Raw genomic sequence first — 20,840 nt, 5'->3', positions numbered from 1 at the left:
CAAAAGTACGTTCCAAGTCAGAAATTAAATTGTATATATAGACATTAGGGAAGACTCATTTCAGCTAGCTGTATTGGAAAGAAAATAAATACTTCTGTCTCTGGCCCACTAAATAGGACCATGTCTCTGACAATTACATTTTGAAATAAATTTTAATGATCACCCTGTTACCTTTTGCTCTGTTATCCAAAGTACCCACCTGTCACTCTGAAGTTAAAAAGCTTTCACAAGAAGAGGAACTTCTCCTTTCTTGTTTGTACAGTACATGTGATTTTGTGCTTGTAGATTCTACTGCAATGCTTCATGCTATTTTGTATGACTTTTTAAATTATAAAATGGCTGCAGAATAAGTTATCATAAATGCGATTTATTTGGGTGGATTCTTGGCCTTAGTATATAGTCATGGGCTCAAGAGAAAAATCATGTGGAGGAAACGTAGATGTACCTAGAAAATTGTACCAATAACAGAAAATTAAAATAGTTTATGCATTTGCAGCTTATTTTTAGCTTTGTTTGAAGTTCTTAATTTATTTAATTGGCATAAAGATTAACTTTTTTTTTCAAATGTGTAACTCTTGAAAGAATGCAGAAGAATTGGTGTGTACTTATTCTGTACTGTAAGCCACAACAGGATTTAGTTGTACTTACAGCCAATAAATAATGCAAGACAACCCTGTTTGACTAGAAAGACTCTGGGAAAGCACAAAATCTTACTTCATTATTTTTGATATTGATTTGTCATTAAGAAAATATGTTAGTTATGGTTAAATTGATCTGAAACATTCATTAATATAGGTGATATATTCCAACTTTTTGCTGCTGTTTCATATCCCTAATATCTCAAATTAAGCAATGCAGAAAAAAGCTACTTGTACTGAATATTTTCTTCTGAATTTTGTTCTGAAAATAGGACTGAAGATCTAAGGTGATGGGTAGATACAAGTCAGAAGTCTATATGAGGCTTGCTCCTAGTAAGGTCAGATATAGTTGACATCATCTATCTATAAAATGGATTAAACACTACTTACCAAGATGGGACATAATATATTCACAATTATGTCCAGAGAATTAATGATCCCAAAGTGCAGAGAGGTGCTATGTTGGAAGGGGATATTTCTTCCGACACTTTTTAATATCCCACATAGATTTATTCCTTATACTGTTACTTACCTATATCATTTGTCCCAGCTAGAACTTCTTTGTCTATTCCACACACTTGAGAATCTTCACATACTCCTTCACTTTTAGAGTTGGGAGCAGTTCTGAAACTCACCGTTATCAGAAAATCAAATTTATTTCTCTGTCCTTTTGTGAAGCTCATCCTCTGCTCCTTACCTTTCTTTAAATAAACAATCCAAAAACTCTTGCCAGCCTGAAATGCAAAATGGTAGCATGTTTGGCTCTTTCACAATAAGAGGGTGAAAGTCTAATATTTCATATTTGTTTCTTTTCTTTAACAAAAAAAAGGTAATTTAGACTTATTTTATTTTTAAGATATTATAAAGCTGCATTATTCACTTATTTTGATCCCCACAAGAAGTTTTCTAAATTAAATGACACAAAAATACTTGGCAGAAAATCATAGTAAGTTCTGTGAAATGTGTGGTATTGAAATACCATATATAACTATGTTTGTATGCTCTCCAGCATGTCTGTATTTGAGGGACACATTCCTGGAAAAAGGGATTCTTTGGACACCTGTTTCCAGATTCTACTTTTATATGAAGTTTGCCTATTTGGTTCTGTAGGTGGCTTTGTTTTTTGCTGAACATAAACTGAAGCAAACCTGAGAAACTGTGAAATACTCTTAATAACTATCAGTCTATGAAGAGTTCTGTGCTGGCTCTGAACAGGAGCTCTTTCTTAATATTTGAAGGAAAAGCAAGTACAATGAAAGTGAAGGCAAATAGTATTAACCACTAAGGTTAATATACTAATAAAATAATGACATTAGCCTTTATGATTGAAGCATCAGTGGTAGAACACAGATCCCATAAGGAGGATTCTTCAGGTCTTGATGACTCCTTTTGGGATGGGAGAGATGGAAACCGAGGTGGGAGAAGGAGAATTCTTATATCAGCCCCAGGCAGGTCGTGGTTATCAGTTGCAGTCAAGTGCAAAGTATGTGTAAGGCAATTTTTATTATTCTTTACTATTCTTAGTAATCAGAGTTAGTGTTTGTTTAAGAGTTAAGAACCGTATCTTATCCATATTCAGTAGCATGTTAAATGCCATTGCCCTCAAACATTTCTCTTCGTTCATTGTTATACACATCTCAGACTGCAGCTATACCAGGCTTCTTCTAATGGCTGCATTGTGAACTTAGCTGTAGTTTATAAACAGTTCTTTACTTTGCTCAGTCTGCTGCATTCAGGAAGGCTAAGTAAGAAGAGTAAGTTACAAAGCACTATGATTATAAATATCTTACCTTAACCGTACCCAAGCATCTACAGGATACAGCCAGAAATTTTGGACTGAGAGAGTTACTATACATAGCATTCTGGACCATATTTTAAGCTGTTTTAACAGGTCTTTCATACTGTCTGTGTAATGTCAAAATTTGCAGATGTTTCACTGTACTTCATGACATCTGGGCCTAAGAAGCTATCAAACATCATAGTTCATGTTCATATTTCAAACTTCATCAGACATGGAGATGAACCAGATATGCCTGTTAGGATTCCTCACACTTCTGCCAGCTAAGACCTGGAAGGAGGGAAACACTCAGAAATTTTAGGTCTCTTTCTGACATTCATCAACTACAGCTACAGTAATACTGAAAGCATGGTGTGCTATCCAATAATATATAGTAACTTATTAACTTTGATTTAAATGAATTTTATTATCTGTAGGAATGTGTATACATTAGACACAAGCTTAAATTCAGTATAAATACTTACACTGGATAAGTATTTTTTTTATATTGCCAGTATGGACAGTAAACCATGGAACTACCCCTGACAATGACATTTTGTGATAAATTTTAATGATTACCAGCATCACCCTGTTACCTTTTACTCTTGTTATCTGCAATATCCAATATTGGATATTGCCAAGGTAGACAGGGAGTAATCAGTTATAGCAAGATAAAAGAAGAAAGAGGAATAAGTGGTCTGACAAAATAATGTCACTGTTTAGCTTATTATGGCAAAAATAAGCATAATTTGTTGCATTTTCATTGTTATACAAAGATGTAAAAATGTATTTAATGTTGACTAAAAAGATATTACTGTATCAGTGTTGATTTTTTTTGCATTTTAACAATTACCAAAAAAAAAAAACTTAAAATTGTTTATACCTGAACAGTGACTGTATTTCCTAATTATTTTTCTGTATAATACTGCACAGTATTGGAATTGAATAGTTGTCAGGTTTTAAGTAGATTTTTTTCCACAGAATGCACTACTTTAATGATATCTAGCGTTTCACATTTTCCAATGGCAAAGTACCATTATTAAGCTTCTATTTTAAACGTTTGTATCTTTAGTATAAAACTTAATTAAAAAAACAACCTTTTTTAATGTGTCCACTTCTGTTAATTTACAACATTGATACATAACGTCTATGTAGGTCATAAGTCTTGTTTTCAGAATAGAACCAGCTATTTTTAAGAACATCTAATGGTATCTAGAGAAAATCAAACATCTTGTCATTCTCTTATCCACTGTTATTGATGGTTCTAATTGGCACACCGTTTCTCTGGATTTACCTTGTATCAATGAGTTAAGCTGAGGTCAGGATGGAGGATTCAGACCTTTGAAACCTCTGGAAACTCACTTTGTGTGGAGGTTTTCTGCAGTGACTTTTTGTTGCGTGAGAGTGAACCCCCATGTAGCTATGTGTTCTTGTCACTAAAGGATTGACATCACTCCCAGAGTGGTTTTGCTAATGATCTCATGCCACTTAAAAAAATAAAAAAATAAAAATAAAAATACTGCGAACACCTTAATGGCTTTGAGCTCTTTCAGTGTGCAGTAGGTGAATGGAAAGCATACAGCAAAGTCAGTCCGATACTCCCTAACTGGACGTCGCTGGGGTCTGTTGATATTTTAGTTCCTGTTGACTAAAACCAAAGAGTGAATAGCTAAAAGGTATTTCATGCACTTCCTGCTTATCACATGATAAATTTAGCAGGAGCCTTAAAATGGGGAGATACTGTTAGATTCTGTCTGTTCTGGAGAAAATTATTTTTACTGAGATTTTAATGAACACTCTTTTACCTTTGTAGTATGTACATATTCCTTTTTTCAGTCTGAATGGAATGATCAACAGTTTTGTCTATTACACAGTATGAAAAAAACAACTAGGTAAAATACATCAGGAACCCTTCAAAATTACCTTTAGATGGGAGTTATTCTGCATGAATCTGATTTGTGTGCATGTATATATAATTTGTGTGTAAAGGACATTTATACATGCTAATAAATATGTAGGGGACTTTGTTGTTGGAAAAAGTTTCCTGCTGATTTTCAAGATTTTAGGAATTATCTATAAAACCAGTCATAGCCCAGTAAAAGCTATGGACAACATTTCCCCACATCAGAAAGCTTTCATAAAGAAGATCTTTCAAATACACTTTGAAATGAAATAATTAAAATGCATCTCTCCTCATTCTGCTGCCGTTTTATTTTAAATCAAAGAATGTCATATTGACACTTCATGATTTTTTTTAATAATCTACCATTTATAATGACCATGCTTAATTGCTCTAATTTAAAAAGGCGCTATCTGATTGCCTGCATGCATGTAACAAAAACCATAATTGTCTTGTGCAAACCACTGAATAGACTTAGGAATCTTCAATAACAAAATTACATTAATAGCATATGCTATTAAAGATGATTGATGGCAAAATTGGAAGCATACTGGTTTTACACCACACAAAAGCGTACGGTGCTTTGAAGATGGTTCTGAGAGTGTCAACAACAGTACAGAGAAGAAAAATAGTGTAATACTAAAAGTCCCACTTTACTAAAAGAAATGGTTGTAGTAGTGGGGTAAATGAAGTTTTATTTTACTTGAGATGACAATATTTGTCTACTTTTTCTGAGTCTCTTGTGATTATATTTTTCAATATATATTGTTTAAACCTGTTCAAACACCTACTTTATCTCAGAGAAGAATAAGAAACTTAATTTATAGCCAGATTTGCATTCTAGTTATCATCAGTTCCCAAAATCCTCTAGCTAAAGTGCTCTGATATACATTGACAAACAAAAACCAAAGCCAGAAGTTAAGACAAAAACAAAACACAACAAAACAAATAAACAAAAACAAACCTTCAGTTCCATATTAGCTCTCAGTTAGTTTAATCCATCTTTTACTTCAGTTCTTACTGTGAACATGAGTTCCACCAATCACTAATCCATTTGCAAAATTCTTTATTTGAAAGCCCAATTCTCTATTTTGAAGAAATCAAAACTCCTTAAAAGAATTAGTATGGGGAATGTGACGTAGAACATAATATTCCTAATGTGCAAGCTGGTTTAAGAATAGCTTCTGTGTTTATTGGTAACATGGTTGTAACAAGAAGAGTTCTTAAGACCCCAAGGTTTTACAGCATGCACATTTTTAATACATATACTAACTCTTTAAGGACATAAATAGAAATTATATATACCCTACTGTAGTTTCATATTTTGCTTGTTTCTTTTCTTTTTTCTTTTTTTTTTTCCTCTTAACTTTTTAAAGTAGTGCTTTAGAAAGGAAGGACTTCCATGTCCTCCTGTGATTTACAGTGCACGCTGTAAAGGATATTTGATATCCATTCTTTCTCTAAACATTAGGCCGTTTTCCTTCTATATTCATATCTAAAGGAGCTCTTGGAAATGGAGATGCCTTATTCATTAGGTTCCTTACCTCCTTTTTTTAATCACTCTGCTTAGTAACAATGTAGTCAGGAACACTGCAATTCTCCAACAAGCTTCTATACTATTTCAATAATTGTAATATTCTTACATCGTCCATTCTGCAAGTGAATAATTATCATGAAGTTAATGTGACTAATCTTTTGTTACTGTAAAATATTTTCTGTGTATGGTACGTAAACATTTTTGTATGTAAAGGGTGTCTGTGGAAGAACCACCATTTTAGAGAATGGCTGAAATGGTCTTTTTTTTTTTTTGAGGTATGTAAATACTTTAGCTTTCTCACATAATACCTACACTTGTGAAGCATTCCTTTGCCATTTTAGCATTGACATCTCTATTAATGGTGGTGGAAATAAAATCTTAAGATTGAAAAAGAAGCACCATTGTAATGAAACGTGTGTGAAAGTTTCTAAAAGGTTTTTCTGATGCCTTCTACAAACATTTTTAGTTGCAGACTTTTGTTCCTGATTACTGGAGGAAAGTCCAGAATTTCCAATTCTAATATATATATATAAGTTGTGGGAAGAGGGGAGTGTAAGTCAGAGCCGTGCTAGGAACAGCTTCTTAAATTCAAATGGCTTTTAAAATCTGCCTTCAAGTTCCTCCTCAAAGGAGCGTATCACTTTTCAGCGTTGTAAATGTCTTTCTTACTGCCCCTCTCTTGTGTTTGGAAATTATCCAGGGGACAGGAGCTATCTTGTCCCCTTGTTGGTCAGTATGGGGAAGTCCATCCAGTTTCTGTCTGCTTGAATTAGCTAATAATTTTTTAATGGTACTCCTGACACACGCACAGTTTTGGCTATTAAGGATTCTTACTTCATACTGGCAATTTGTCATAATATATTGTCAAAACATAGATGACACTTTTTCCTTTTGCTGTAGCTTATCTGTGTAAATTAAGACAGCAGTTACATTTATTGAGGTTGGGTCACTTTTTGTACAAAAACTTGCACAACACATTTCAAATGATTGTTAAACCTAAAGCTGAGTCAAAGTAGTTGATTTTTGAAACTTTCAGTACCTCGTATTGACAATTTTGATAAAATTTGATTCAATTAAATTGTTACAGAAATCTAATAAAGACTTCTACTGTTTATTACTATAACCCATGCCATTAAAATATATAAACAGACGTTTGTGCTATGTCAAAAATAGCTAGAATTAATAATTGGCTTTGTAGTGGTGAGTATTTTCAGGAGTACATATTGAAAGTGGATGTGTACATTGACTCCTTCATATTATATGTGAATATTTTTATCTATTTTACTGCTTTATTTTATTTCTAGGATTATAATCTGTGTGTAAATCAGATATTTTGCATCTAACTGTGCATAATGTTTATCAGAGCTCAAGCTGCTGCTGTTGTCCATTACTAGACTGTCTTTTGCCCCATCATAAGAAAAATGAGCAAGTATTCTTACTTGGTCCATGTGAACTGGATTCTTCATCTTAGTTTTTTTTTCTTTTTTTTTCTACCTCTTATATTTTACTTCCATGATATTTTAATTTTAAAAAAGTGACGATTCAGTTGATATTGTAACATCACTCACTGAATGTTATTAATACACCTTCAACAGAATTTACCATCTGTAGTAATTAATGCTGAAAAATACTAATTTTGATTTAATCAAGAAATAATTTTATATTGTAAAAGGCTGCTATTGGTAATGTTAATCTATGTATAAAGAAATGGAATCATTGCAGCTTGCCTATACAGTTGAAGCTGTATTTTAGTACCTCATTAAAAGATTTTTAAATATTTTGAAATACATGATTTTTCCTTTTCTGGCAGGCAGGTGGAGGGGTGTACTGCCTGCAGGACCCACTTTGTCAGCATGAAACCAGCCTCATAAATTTTTATTGAAATGAGCTCATTACTTTTAATTTTTACTGTCTCTTTAGTGATTCAGGGAATAGTTTTCAACTTTTGAAAAACAACCAATCAATTAAATATATGCATTATTATTAGGCATGTGTATTGGCCTTTCCAAGGTTACCATTGAGCAAAATTGTATTTTTGACATTCAGGTTATTGTTGTATCACTTAATTCTGTGATTAATTAGGATCACGAACTTTTAGGCATGTATTTTGAGTGTGGATCAGTGAGCTTTTCCTTTCTCTACCCTGCTTCCTCTGTCAAGATATAAACTTTATTCAGGATGTTCTGAGCACCTTTTTATCTATAATTAGCATTTCGCTGATTGTAACAGATTCAGTTATCAACTTCGAGGAAATATACCTTCAGGTGGTAGAGTTCATTAAATGTGTAACTTTTCTCATAGCTGCAAAGTACATAGATTTTTTTTTTCAGTGATATGGTGAGAAAAGTACTTTTATAATAGTAACTCACTGACAACATTTGAAGTGAAAATTGCCAGAGTTCTTGAATCTTTACACATTTCCGTGACTGATCATCATTTCCTTAGAATTCCAGAGGCTTGTGTGAATCATGCCTACAGGGTACATGTGTTAGACGTTAACGAGAAAATACTTCCCAGAAATCAAATGTAAGATTCTTAAAGAAAGCTTTTGAAGTGCACCTACGAAGTTGAACGATTAGAGCCTTGTAGAATAGAATGAAGAAATTATTCATTTGAGAACTAAAAAGTTAGAATGACATAAAGGTATTTGTTATTTATCAAACAAAATAATTGTTACTGCCTAAGTAAATCTACTTTGGCTGATATGTGCTCTAGAAATGCTTAGTCATTAATGTACATAACTAATCTCTTGTGATGGGTCCTTCCAGTAATGTATATGGCTACAACTACCCTATGCTATTAAATAGAATAATATATATCTATATACACACACAAATCCAATAGCTATACAGTCAGAAGAATCACAATATCAGGCATTCATCTAAGTGCATCAGTGCAATGAAGGTCTAAATTTATATTAAATGCAGATAATTCCTATTGTATATATCATTGAACGTCTTCCAGCTACAAGCATTACTTATAAACTTCTCAGCTGAAAGTAGTTTTTAAGTGCTTTTATGAATGTACTATCTTTTTTGTTTGCACTAGGACTCAGTATAATACATTCTATGTAGTCTTTCAAGCTTTCAAGTAGACCTTTGAAATTAAAGCAACAAAAAACTAGTAAAACATGCATTCATATATGTATGTAAAATTAGATTTTGTGATACTGGCGATTTGTGTATTACATTAGACTTTAAAGTAAGTCCAGTCCTTACCCAGGGCTATATTGCTGCCCTTAATCATGCAATGTGGGACTTTTTTTCCATAAGTGAACCAATTAAAATAACTACGCAAAAGAATTTATCTCATTAGTAAGAGTGGTGGAATAGGGTGCTACCTTGGTATTCAGGCATGGCTATTTACCAGATTCTCAAGATTTGACTTAGCGTTGCACTTCTGGTGCCATCACCCTAAGTATTGCTACTATATGCAGTAGGGCTATGTTAAGCTGTTTGTCACCACTTACAATGAAGGGAGAAGATATGATGTTGAGGACAGTAAAATCACTCAAAAATGTTTTTGTATATTTTCTGGTTCCTACACAATTTTTTATACACAGAAATATATATTTCCTAAGTTTTGTTAACACTTGAAGAATGAAGACAAGCTATCGAGTAGTAAGAGGTTTAAATAGAGATCTGGTTGAAAACTGAAGAAAAGAATTGTAAGCTCGCCGAGATGACATGGTTGGTTAAGATTTTCAGAACTTTTCAGTCACTTCAGTGAGTTTCTCCTTGAGTAGTTCTTTCTGAGACAGCTAACTGTTCACCAGTGAAAATCCATAATAGTTTTGTTACCTTTGGTTAAGGGCACAAGAAGAGTATTTTGGAATTTCTCATTCATAAGCATTGAGCTTTGGACTCGCTATGGATGAGCCAGTTGTATGAATAGGTGTGTAACAGCCATGTGTTCTTCATGTTTAAACCAAAATTCCCAGACCAGTTTTGAATCACTTCAGTTCATTGCCAGCCTTTTTGCTTATAAGAATGAATAAATCCGTGATTTTTCTCCTGTTTTTAATATTCTTATGATGAGAAGCATCTGTAGCTTGCTTGCTACTATGAATTGTTAAACTTAGTTAGGTGTCATGGGAATAGTAATTGCTACTAAAAAGTTGGATCAAATTTTAAGTCCAGTGGTAATATCTGGATTTTTTTTTTTATTTTTTTTATTTTTTATTTTTTTCTGGCTGTCCATAGCAGACTGCTGAATTAAATTAAGAACAGGGAAACCAACATTTATATATCTGCAGAAAAGATAAAGTAAACCGGAAATAGTCTTGATTTTAATTTTTTATACACAAAAGATTAGTGCTTTGGGTGTTTATATATTATAGGATTATGCTACAATTCACAAAGCCATTCCTCTTCCCTAAATGATGCACAATTTTGATAAAATGTTTTGTGAAAATTATCCCACCTGCTTTCTTTTCCCAGCCTGCCCTGACGTTTCTGGTACAATTAAATGACTTTATCAGATTACTTATTTGAATGTAGTGCATAGGTACATATGCTGTATTAATTTAAATGAATAATTGCTTATAGCAGAACTCAAAAGTATTTCCACTGAAGGTAAATAGAATCAGCTTTGGTAAAAATGGTGCAAAAAAAAAAAAATGTGCAAAGATGACTAATGTATGGAATAAGATAAAAGTATGAATCTTTGGAAGGATGTAGATCACATCTCTAAAATTAGGCAATATACTATTAATTAGATACATTAAAATGAATTTTATACAGTATTACTAGCCACTGCTATATTATAGTGTTTACATAAGGAATAATAGTGCTTTCACTGTGCCATTATAAAGGTTGATAACATGGGCTTTGCTTTTCTGCTTAGGAAGGGCCAGACTTGGCTCATTTGCCATGTAGTCTGCATGGGGTGCAGCCTGTGTGTATGTGAGTTTTTATGACCATGTCCTGTTTCATGTTTCTTCTAATATAAATGTTGTATTAGTGACATCTGCTAGTGCAATAGGTAAAGATCTCTTCTAGTTATTTCTGATAAATCTTTCAAAGCTTCTGTTTTCTTATTTCTTCAAAGTTTTATTTTCTCATTCCAGAACTCTTAAATGAAGTTCACACCAAACTAGTTGTCTTTAAAAACACTAGTGAAAGAAAGAAGTTTCTTCTGATAGATATACCCAAAATACTCCTGTACTTACTCTTAATTTTCCTTATTCATCAAGGAAAACAGGACATACTAGTTAAGGTTATATCCTTGAGTGTTTTAAGTCATATATTTAAAAAAAAAAAAAAAAAAAAAAAGGAAAGAAAAGAAAAGAAAATCAGACTAGTTTCTGTATCTGTCTGGGAAAGTAACTATTCATTTTGTTTACTTGTGGTTTTAGGTATATTTTTATTATTATAGACAGTAAGGAGAAAGTACATAGTTGGTTTAAATCAGCTAGTGTCACTTAGATCAGTATCTGAGACACTTGATTTGTTGGAGGGATTTGAGTTCAATAATTTATTACATCTGAACATTTTGTAGCAGACTACTGGTAAATGCTGTATGTTCTCTACCAGTGATCATCTGCTGCTATTGTAGCTATTATAATAGGCTCTAAAACTGTCCAGCTTGTTGTAAGATAGCTGGAGTGTTTGTAAAGAGGAACTGGTAACAAAAAATCATTTTAGAATTTAGTATTTGTCATTCCCTTTGAAGAACATCTGTGAATGGCCTTTTGGAAGTGAGTTGTGTGACCTTGCCTTACCTGAAATAACGGCTGATTTCTGTTACCACTGCTACAAGTCACGTAGAGCTCTGTGCAGCCCAGAGGTGAAGCTAGGCCATCTCAGCCTTCAGACCAGCACAGTTTCCTTTTACACAGGGTGGGGGGTACTTAATGCACTTTAATCTCACTGTTCTGATGAAAATAAATATTTGCGTGATTTAGTTAAACTAGTTTCTTCCCTGAATTTGTTTGGGAGACTGGAATGTGAGATTGAATAACAGTGTTGTCTGAATGTATTAGAGGAAGCCAGCAAGGTATAACGAACTTTTGTTAGGATCTACCATGGAGATTAGTCCTTAAGAAAAAAAATAATAATAATAACAAAGAACTTCCTACAGTGAGATTAGATGGTCTGCATTATGCAGGAATTCAAACTTAATGAAGTTTTTTTCTTAGAAATCTAAGACTTTCCTGTCAGTGTGATGGAGGCACCCCTGCACAGACAATGGTGATTCCCTTGAGAAGCATTAGCAAACTTCTCAGTCTGTTGAATTTAATAATTCTCACCGCATCCCCATCTTTTTAAAGGACCTGAAGTCTTAGCTTGAGTGCACGAATGAAACACCAACATTAATAGATAGACAGAGCATTAGAACCATTTGAAAAGCAAGATTTTTTTTTATCCTTAATATGGGATCTAGCACTGCATTCTACTCCTGATGTTTCGATAACTCCTACATTAGATTGAGATACACAGATATTGCTGTGTGCTTGAGTATCATTTTTGTGTTTAGAACTTTTTTATTTGAAATTTGTAGTAAAATTAGTAGTTTTCTGGTTTTAGACACAAAATGTGTGCTATGAATAAATTACTATTGTTTTCCAGGTTATTCACAACTGTGATGTGCTCTACCTCATGACTGCTTTCTACTGTTCTCTTCATGTGTTCATGCATTTGCAGGTTGTGGTTGCTTATGATTATGATAGGTCAGCTTAGAATCTGTCTTCAGTTTCAATAGCTGCCACTGCCTTCAAGTAATTTCAAAAACACTCAGAAATATTGAACTTATTTCAGCATTTGCGCATACCAGTGACTGGGGGTTGGGTTGTAATGGTAGATTTCTATGGGTGGAGGTGGCCTGACTTATCTTTGAATATGGCTGGTGTACTGTGTTCCATATTTATGGAAAATATTTCACATTCATGTTTGCAGTACTTCTAACAAAATCACCCAGTGTTTAGCCATAAACATATATATATAAAGTAGTGACTTTTCTACAGCATCTTTTTCACACACACACACACACACACACACACACACACAATTTGAACATCTTAGAGACTGTAAAACCGTTGAAACATCATAGTGGTTGTGGAAAGAATAGCAGCAGGGACGTGCTCATTTCACACCTTCTGTTAAGCACATGTATGGAAAAAGTCAAGAGAGGTTTGTGGGCATGCTCGCCATTGTTTAAAACTGGGTAGGAAGAAGAAAATCTTAAATATGTATATAAATATATATTTTTGGTTCACAGCTCCATTTTGAATGTTAAGAAAAATAGTGCAACTGTTGGTGCTCTGATCAAAGTGGATTCAAAAACATAGGCAGCTATAAGAAATACATATGCTTAAAGAGTCTGCAAAGTTGTTTAACTGAATAAATCCATCATGGTTTCATTACATTTAGGACCAGCTGTTAGGCACAGTTGGGATGCCAATATAAAATCAACATATGTAATCTTGGCCAAGCTGGCTTCTTTCCCCCCTCAAAGAGGATATTTGTGCCAACTGCATATGCTGCAAAAGGACTACAGAACAGTCCCATTACCACTGCAGGGTACATAATTATATGAATTTACCTAAATATGGAAAAATTGTAACAAATAGGGGAGGCTTGGCAGATATTTTGGTTTCACATTTGGTATTTGGCATAACACAGTGTCCTGTTTAATTCCCATTGCTGCTACTTAGAGTTTCCTTTAATTGTGGAGCACATGGCAGTTCTTGTTCTATTTAATTTTCTCATACCTTGTCTCACATTTTGGCTACAAGCACATTAAATGAAAAAGCACATAAGTATAGATTATACTGTACTACACCCTGAGGGGACAGCATATAAAAATAGTAATTTCTGATGCGTAAAACCTTCTTGCATGTTAAGAAGTATTTTTATCAGTATTTTAGAAAATAATAACAAGGCACAATTCCTATGTATGTACATACTGAGAATAGTTCTAGTGTCCTGAATTGGTAGAGAGAAGAAGGAAAGAGGGAGAATATCAATTCCACACCTCGACTTGTAGATTTTGGTCTGTTTGGCATCCTTTTGAATCTACAATCTAGGGATCCTTTATTACAAATCCTTTATTCCTGTTCTGTACTACAAATTACTTCCCATATTTTAGAACATTAAGTAAAATCCTAAAATGTCTAAGATTTTCAGTGACCTTGAGAATAGGGCCAGGGATCTGGTATACATTTAAAGCAGAAAATTAAATATTTAAATCAGTGCTACATTGAATTTAAAACACACGCACTGCTACAAAGTAAGATTTATTTTTTTTGGTTGGTTTTGATTTTAAAGACTAGATGCATCTTGCATGTTGCATCTAGCATATTATTATTTTTCTCCCGAGGTTTCCAGAGGTCTATTATAAATGCTGTTAGAACTTTCCTAGCATTTGACTGTTTGACACAGAAAAAATCTTATGCTGACTGGTTGCCTCTTCTTCTCCTATTTCCATGTGTATGTACCATGAAATACTAATGAAAAGTTGTGTTGTAGTACTTGCTTATCATCACTTAGATGAAAACATGAAAGTCTTTATTCTGTGCTGTAGGGTTCTGTGAGCCGTCGTTAACTGTGTTACCTACCATCTTAACTACTGTGCTCCGTAGCACAGACCTGTTCTAATACCATGTTAAACTGTTAGGAAGGATTTCTTGCTGTTTAAATGCCATGGAGAGGTTATCCTGAATGATCTTTCACCTTGTGTAGATGATGCCATGAGCCCTTAAGCAACCCACTAAAGTTTGAGTGTTCAAAATGCAGTACCTTCGAAACCTTGATTTTCATTTTAATTTGGGGGGGGGGGGAAAAAAAGTTTGATACACTGACTGATGCTCATTTACAAAGTACCAGAATGCCACAGAATATAAAAAGTGTCTGTATACTTATATTTCCCATTTGACAGACATCTGCAATAGTCTCGTGTATTAGACTTGCACATGAAGAGGACTACAGCAGGCTGTAGTGGATTATGAGTGCACTGTTCCTGAAATTAATGTCCAGTGGGCCCATCTCCATCTCATACAAAGCCTTGAAAGAATGGATGTAAAATGTGCATAATAAACGAATAATTATGACACCTGTTACTCCAGCGCCTCTTAGTGGGAAATAAACTGAAGAAAAAGCAGGTTCAAAGATGTGTTGACACTCCAGTAACATTTTAAATATGAGGTGGAGGAAGGGTAATGGGGATGAAATTGAGCTCTCAGATAATCATTTGACACGCAGGTAATCGAGCAGCTGAGCAGCTATCCAGAGCACTGATGAACACTCGTAAGGAAATGTATTCCTTGCCATGTAAGATGTTTTATGCTGCAAGGAAAGCAGAATTTGTTTGTTGGTAGCTACTCAGAATCTGCAGTTTCAAGTTAATATGAAGGATTATTTTTTAAAAAGAAAATGAGAAATAATTGTCAAATATAATGTCATTCTTACTGATAAATGGAAAGAATCTCCTATAGGTTTAATCCTGTAAATAGCCTGACAGAGGTGTTAAAATGTATAAATAATTGCATTCGCTTTGAGATGGCTTGTCAATTTGAAGATCTTTAGCGTGTTAAAAAATTACCCGTCAAGTTCTGTATGTACCAACTGCACCTTAATCCATAATGAGCCAGTGATCTCTTTCTTGATTATTTTTCTCTAAATAACTTGTAATCATATTGACTGATTTTAGTTGGAGAATGTCAAGTCCACATCTCTTCAGAGTGAGTGGCTGTCAGAAATGTGAAGTATGGAATATGAATATGTAATTTATGAAAAAACAGTAAACTTCATTTATAAAGATTATTGTACCTATAACTTCTTTCAGTGCTCATTGATTAGAGATTAAACATTATCCTTTGTGCTATTCAGATTGGGATTTTTAATTAGGATGTCATTATTACACAGATATACTAAATGCTAAATTGATTTTTGAGACCTTTCAAAATAATGGCACTACTTCTGGAAAATGAAAATCATAATAGATTATTGACTTAAGCTTGGCTTTTGGTCCAAGGGCATATTGCCAATGTCAACATTTTCAGTGTTTAGTTTCATGCAAAGAGACCCTCATAATTAGGGTTATATTAAAAATTTGTGTCTATTGACTCATTTTTTTATTAATGACAATAGCATAGCATTGATTGTCCTTGAATTATAACAGCAAATGATGATGCCTGTTGCTGACATTTAAATACAACAAACTTTCTACTTGTTTATTTTATTTATGAAATTATATTCATGCAAACTGTTATAATCCAAACTGAAGTTTCTAAGCAGGTATTTACTTCAGCTGTAAGTCGCTCTTAGATGAAGAAATTATTGATTTTGTACAGAATGTGTTAGGTGCTTGATTTGTATAATGGATGCTGACAGTGATTTTCAGCGTAGACCTTACAAAAAGAAATGTAGCTTTTCTATGCAGGCAAAGACCTTTGTGTACCAGTGCCTATCTACTTAAACTGGGCCCAAATGTAGTTCTTGCATCGCACTTTGATGATCAGACCTGTTGAGCCTTTGGTTTTTTGTAGACAGATCTCCAAACAAGCTCATCTGTTTTACTAGAGCCTTTTAAATTGTAGCATTCATGATAACTTTTGTCTGTAGACAAATTTGAAGACATTACCCTTTCTCAGAATATTTTGTAAAGTCCATTTCGGCAACTGGCAATAGTGTGCAAGCGTCAAGAGAGATCAGGAAGGGAAAAAGTAACGTGGAAATTTTTCCTTTTTCTTGAATTAATTTTTATGAAATTCAAAAATGCTCTAATTTTTTTTTAAGTACATATTTTGCTTTTTGTGACCTACGTAACTCATATCTCTTGAGTTGCAAAAGTGTTTTGTGGCAAATCTTGTTTCTTGTCAGAATCATAGAACATCCTGAATTGGAAGGGACCCATAAGGATCATTGAGTCTGACTCCTGGCTCCTCACAGGACCACCCAAAAATCAGACCCTGTCTGAGAGTGTTGTCCAAATGCTTCTTGGGATACTGTTTCTTTAATAGCTCTTCTTAAAGAGGGGGGTCTTTGTCCTCTTATAAACAGACAGGGATATAAGAAAACAGTGATACTAGCTACCTCCATTGTGTAAATTAACTTTCTGCATATAAAAATCTGTTGTTGCTGCAGTCCTTTGCTGCTTAGGTGGAATTCCGTGTGTACTGTCAACATCTGACATACTCAGGAGCTAGGGAGCGTTCCTTCTACAACTAAGAATGAAACACAATGCATTTAAAATTCATAGAAATGCTTTCCTTTGCATGGAAAATTTTGTGTTTGTTCTTTGCTGGCCTAAGTGAATCTCTCCTTCATACACTGCTTCTTTGGGAAGGTGTCTGAAGAGAGTCTCCTGGCTTTGAAGCAGCATTAGCTAGACTCACTGTAAACCCATCTTCTGCACGTACCAGATCAAAAACTGAATTTGACTTAGAAACAAAACCACAGTAAACAGTTTCATCCTGTATGTCTTCTATGTTGGCCTTTCTGATTCAGACAGATACACTATTAAAATTAATTTCTAACATGCACTTGAGGTTATGAATTTATAACCAAATGATTTCATATAGTGGTCTAAAACATGAATTCAGATCTATAGGCAGGACTTTGTGGATGTGGGAAATACAAATATGGAAGGTGTACTCTATACTCCTTAATTTTTGTGCACTACTGTAAAATGGTAGTCTGGAAAAGAGCGGAAAGTTTACTGTTTTCTTATTTTGTTTTAATGAGCAAATAAACATAGTTTTTATTGGTATTAATTTAATCGCTGTGTGTTGTCTTCCCCATTCAAGTACCATCAACTGGTTGTAATATTTTAGAAGAATTTAAGGTAAGTTTGAGTGAAGTGGCTAAGTATTCTCTTTCCTTTGTCAGGGATAGTTTAAACTTGGTTAGACACAGTACTTTTAGGACAGTTTTCTATTTATTTATTCTTTTAAAACACACATTTCTTGAAACAATTTCATCATATTTTGCATATTATTCATCCTGAAATAACTATGAAAACAGGAGACTGCAAGTTTGTCAATGCATCTCCCTCTTTGGTAATGGGAGTTAATGTTATTTCGTGAGACAGAAATGGAAAAGATCCTCAAATACAAACCGCAGGATCATAAACTAAAATGAAGGCACTGTTTACACTTCTGTGGCTCTCGTATTCTATGACTAATACTCATCTGGAAGAAAACTGGCGTGCTTATTGATTGTCACTTACATTAGACCACCAACATAATTATATCTAAATTCCTTCATAGAGAACTGCAACGTTAGTGAAAGTATCCCGTATTTCTTTGAAATAAGAACATTTGAAATCCATATGAATTCCCTTGCTGTCAAATAAAGGTATATATTACCTTTATTCACATTAAACAAATCTCTTTTCAGTTGCATAACTGCAGTTTTGGGGCACATTTTATATTTTTCATATTTCTAGTAGAAATTGATTCCCTGAGCAATTTACATATTTCCAAGCATGATATTCACACTCCTTGCTGCCACTATTAATATCTTATTAGGTTTTATTAATATATAAATACACAACATATGTCCATCTCAATATGGATAGCTATATCTATGAAAGATACAGGTATTTCTGAAAAAAAAATGTATAACATAATATTTTAATAAACAACTCTGAAGAATTTAACACTGATCCTGTGCACATTTATAGCTTTTTTTTTTTTTAAGTCCACTGTGTACATAAAAAAAAAAAAAAATAGAGTGGGCGAGCATTGCTATCAACAGTTGGTATATTTTTCCACTTTGTATTCAGAGACCTCAAACTAAGATAAAACAACTTTTTAAAAGCTTTTGAAGAGGAAACTACAGTAGTATTGCAGTGGATGATAGACATCTCTTAATTTAAAGGTGTACACAGAAAAAAATGAGAATATCACAATTCAAGGAATATTTGAGAAGGCCCTACTGACAATAGAAATGAAGGAATACAATAATTCTTCACACTGTAAATCCAGTCATGGCTAAGTAGAATAAAAACTTGCCAAATAACATGTCATTTTTATTCAAAGTAATTTTATGTTATTACATTTCACAAAGGTGCCTCAGCAGAGCAGATCAGCTGGTGAGAATGCTTCAACTCCTCAAGAGAAAAAAGCTGTGGAAAGAGGGAACATGATTCTTCCTGGTAGTAAAGGGTTTGAGTTCCTTGAATATGAAAGAGTTCAAATCTTCTGATTATCTTGGTACACATTTTCAAGTATTTTGCAGTTTTTCGTACTGGATAACATTACAGCCTCTGAGGTTAGGAGGCTGTAAGGATGAGCTGCTGCATGTGCTGAGTGGTTATAAAGCTCTCGCGTACATTACTGACTGTCAGTGAAAAAGGACTTTTCACTGGTTTTACAGGCTAGAGTAAAACCTTCAGAGCAGTTTCAGCAATGTTAAAAAAAAAAAACTAACTGTCCAAACATTAATATATGCCAGTCTGTTGATAAAAGGTTAGTGAAGGTTGTGATTAAGAAGAAAGTGACATCAACGAAGTATGTTTAGTGAAAAATGTTCCCAAATGCTTACCTAAACCAGTGCTCTGATTTTAAATAACACCAAAAAAAAGTTTCTTTGGTGAATGTTCGCTTTTTATAATTATTGAGATTTGGAGATGGAGGTGCAGTTTCATAAGGAATTATGAGACATTATTGTTGTATGAAAAGATTTTGTGCAAATGTTTCATTAATTCTGATAAAGAAACCCTTTGCCTTAATTTTTTCATTAACTTCAGGATTTACTTACAATTACAGTTGTTCAGTGAATACAATGGCAGAAATTAATAATTCATGGCTTTTGTCAAAGAATACAAAAAGGCACGTTTATTCTATCAAATACAGATTTAAATGCACTATCTTTACTTTAGCAAGTATAAAAGTATAAATAGTGAGGTCTGTTTATTTTACTACCTATAGTTTTACTACCTTTTTAGTTACTCTGTTGTGTAAGTGGTATACGCGTCCAGAACTGAGTGCATTGTCCACCATTGTGTTCATATGAGCATATGAAAGAGAGCTTTGCATTCAGATTACAGTATATGAAATATTCCATTAAGATTGATTTGCGGAAAGCTGGTATAGATGATCCCAAGAATTTGGGAAGGAGTTTTTAGACAAACGGTCCAAATGTATCATTGAAGGTGCCTAAATTTTGTCTTGTCTGCTGAGATCTATCTTGTTGGATACTTTTTCGTAAGCAAATAAACAGGTAAGAGATGGCATTATAATATGACAAACTATGAAAGGTCAAATTTGGAAATATGAGGAGGTACCTCTCTTGAACAGTTTTGTTCAAACCTACACAGAATAGTTTCTCAGAACCTGCCTTAATGAGAGTTTGTAGGCATATAATGGAAGTCAGGTATCAAAATACTTGTGTGCCACCCATACAAAGTCTTACAATCTTTAACAGGATTTTAAAGAGCAGAAGGATGGACAATATTTTCCAAAGCAACTCATTCACTCATTCTGTTTAGCCAGTCTGACTGACCTGTATAGACAGGACTCTTAAATTTCTCTTTAAATAACTATAGTAATCATTCCCATATAGAGTTGTATGCACTGTAACTATTCTCAACTGAGCCTGTTTTATGTTTTTGTATAAAGTAATAATATGCTTAGTTGAAAAGTTTGCTACACTTCATCTTTCAGAGGTCAACTCACAGTATTATGAGAACTGCATATATTTGAATTAATTATGAAGTAATAATGTAAAATATAGCTAATTTTTACATCTTGTGTCAATGTTCAAGCTAAAAGTCTAACTGTAATTCATAGGCAGAGAAATTGTTTGAAAAATGCATCTATAAATTCATTTGAGCCAACTTCAAAGTCTAACAAATGCAATGTTAGTTTACCTTTGTGACTTGGAATCATGATTGAAAAAAAGCTCATGGGGGATAAAAAGATAAAACAGCATCAGTGCTGTTTTAGAGAAAGTGAAGGAGGATATATTACACTTTGTTTCCCCAAAGTCTTTGGTAACGTGTCTGAATTGTGCTATATTTTGATCTAATGTGGTTTGGATGAAC

The 20,840-nt window shown here is 33.6% G+C and overlaps 1 protein-coding gene across 10 annotated transcripts in view; it reads left to right on the top strand.

Moving 5' to 3' along the window:
* The window catches only part of LOC310879881 (uncharacterized protein), a 295,028-nt gene that overhangs the window by 60,616 nt on the left and 213,572 nt on the right, over positions 1–20,840 (top strand). The window contains exon 6 of one of the 10 annotated variants that reach the window (XM_083794867.1): positions 2,567–2,615. The exons of the other annotated variants lie outside the window; for them this stretch is intronic. Within the exon in view, the coding sequence (XP_083650993.1) occupies positions 2,567–2,600 (34 nt within the window). The 3' untranslated portion in view covers positions 2,601–2,615. Of the gene's footprint in view, positions 1–2,566; positions 2,616–20,840 lie in introns of those variants that run through there. 10 annotated transcript variants of the gene reach the window in all.

The sequence above is a fragment of the Anser anser genome, assembly GCF_964211835.1.
Source record: "Anser anser genome assembly, chromosome: 11".
Classification (NCBI taxonomy): domain Eukaryota; kingdom Metazoa; phylum Chordata; class Aves; order Anseriformes; family Anatidae; genus Anser; species Anser anser.
The sequence above is the reverse complement of the archived record's forward strand: the minus strand, read 5'-3'. Positions and strand labels throughout refer to the sequence as shown.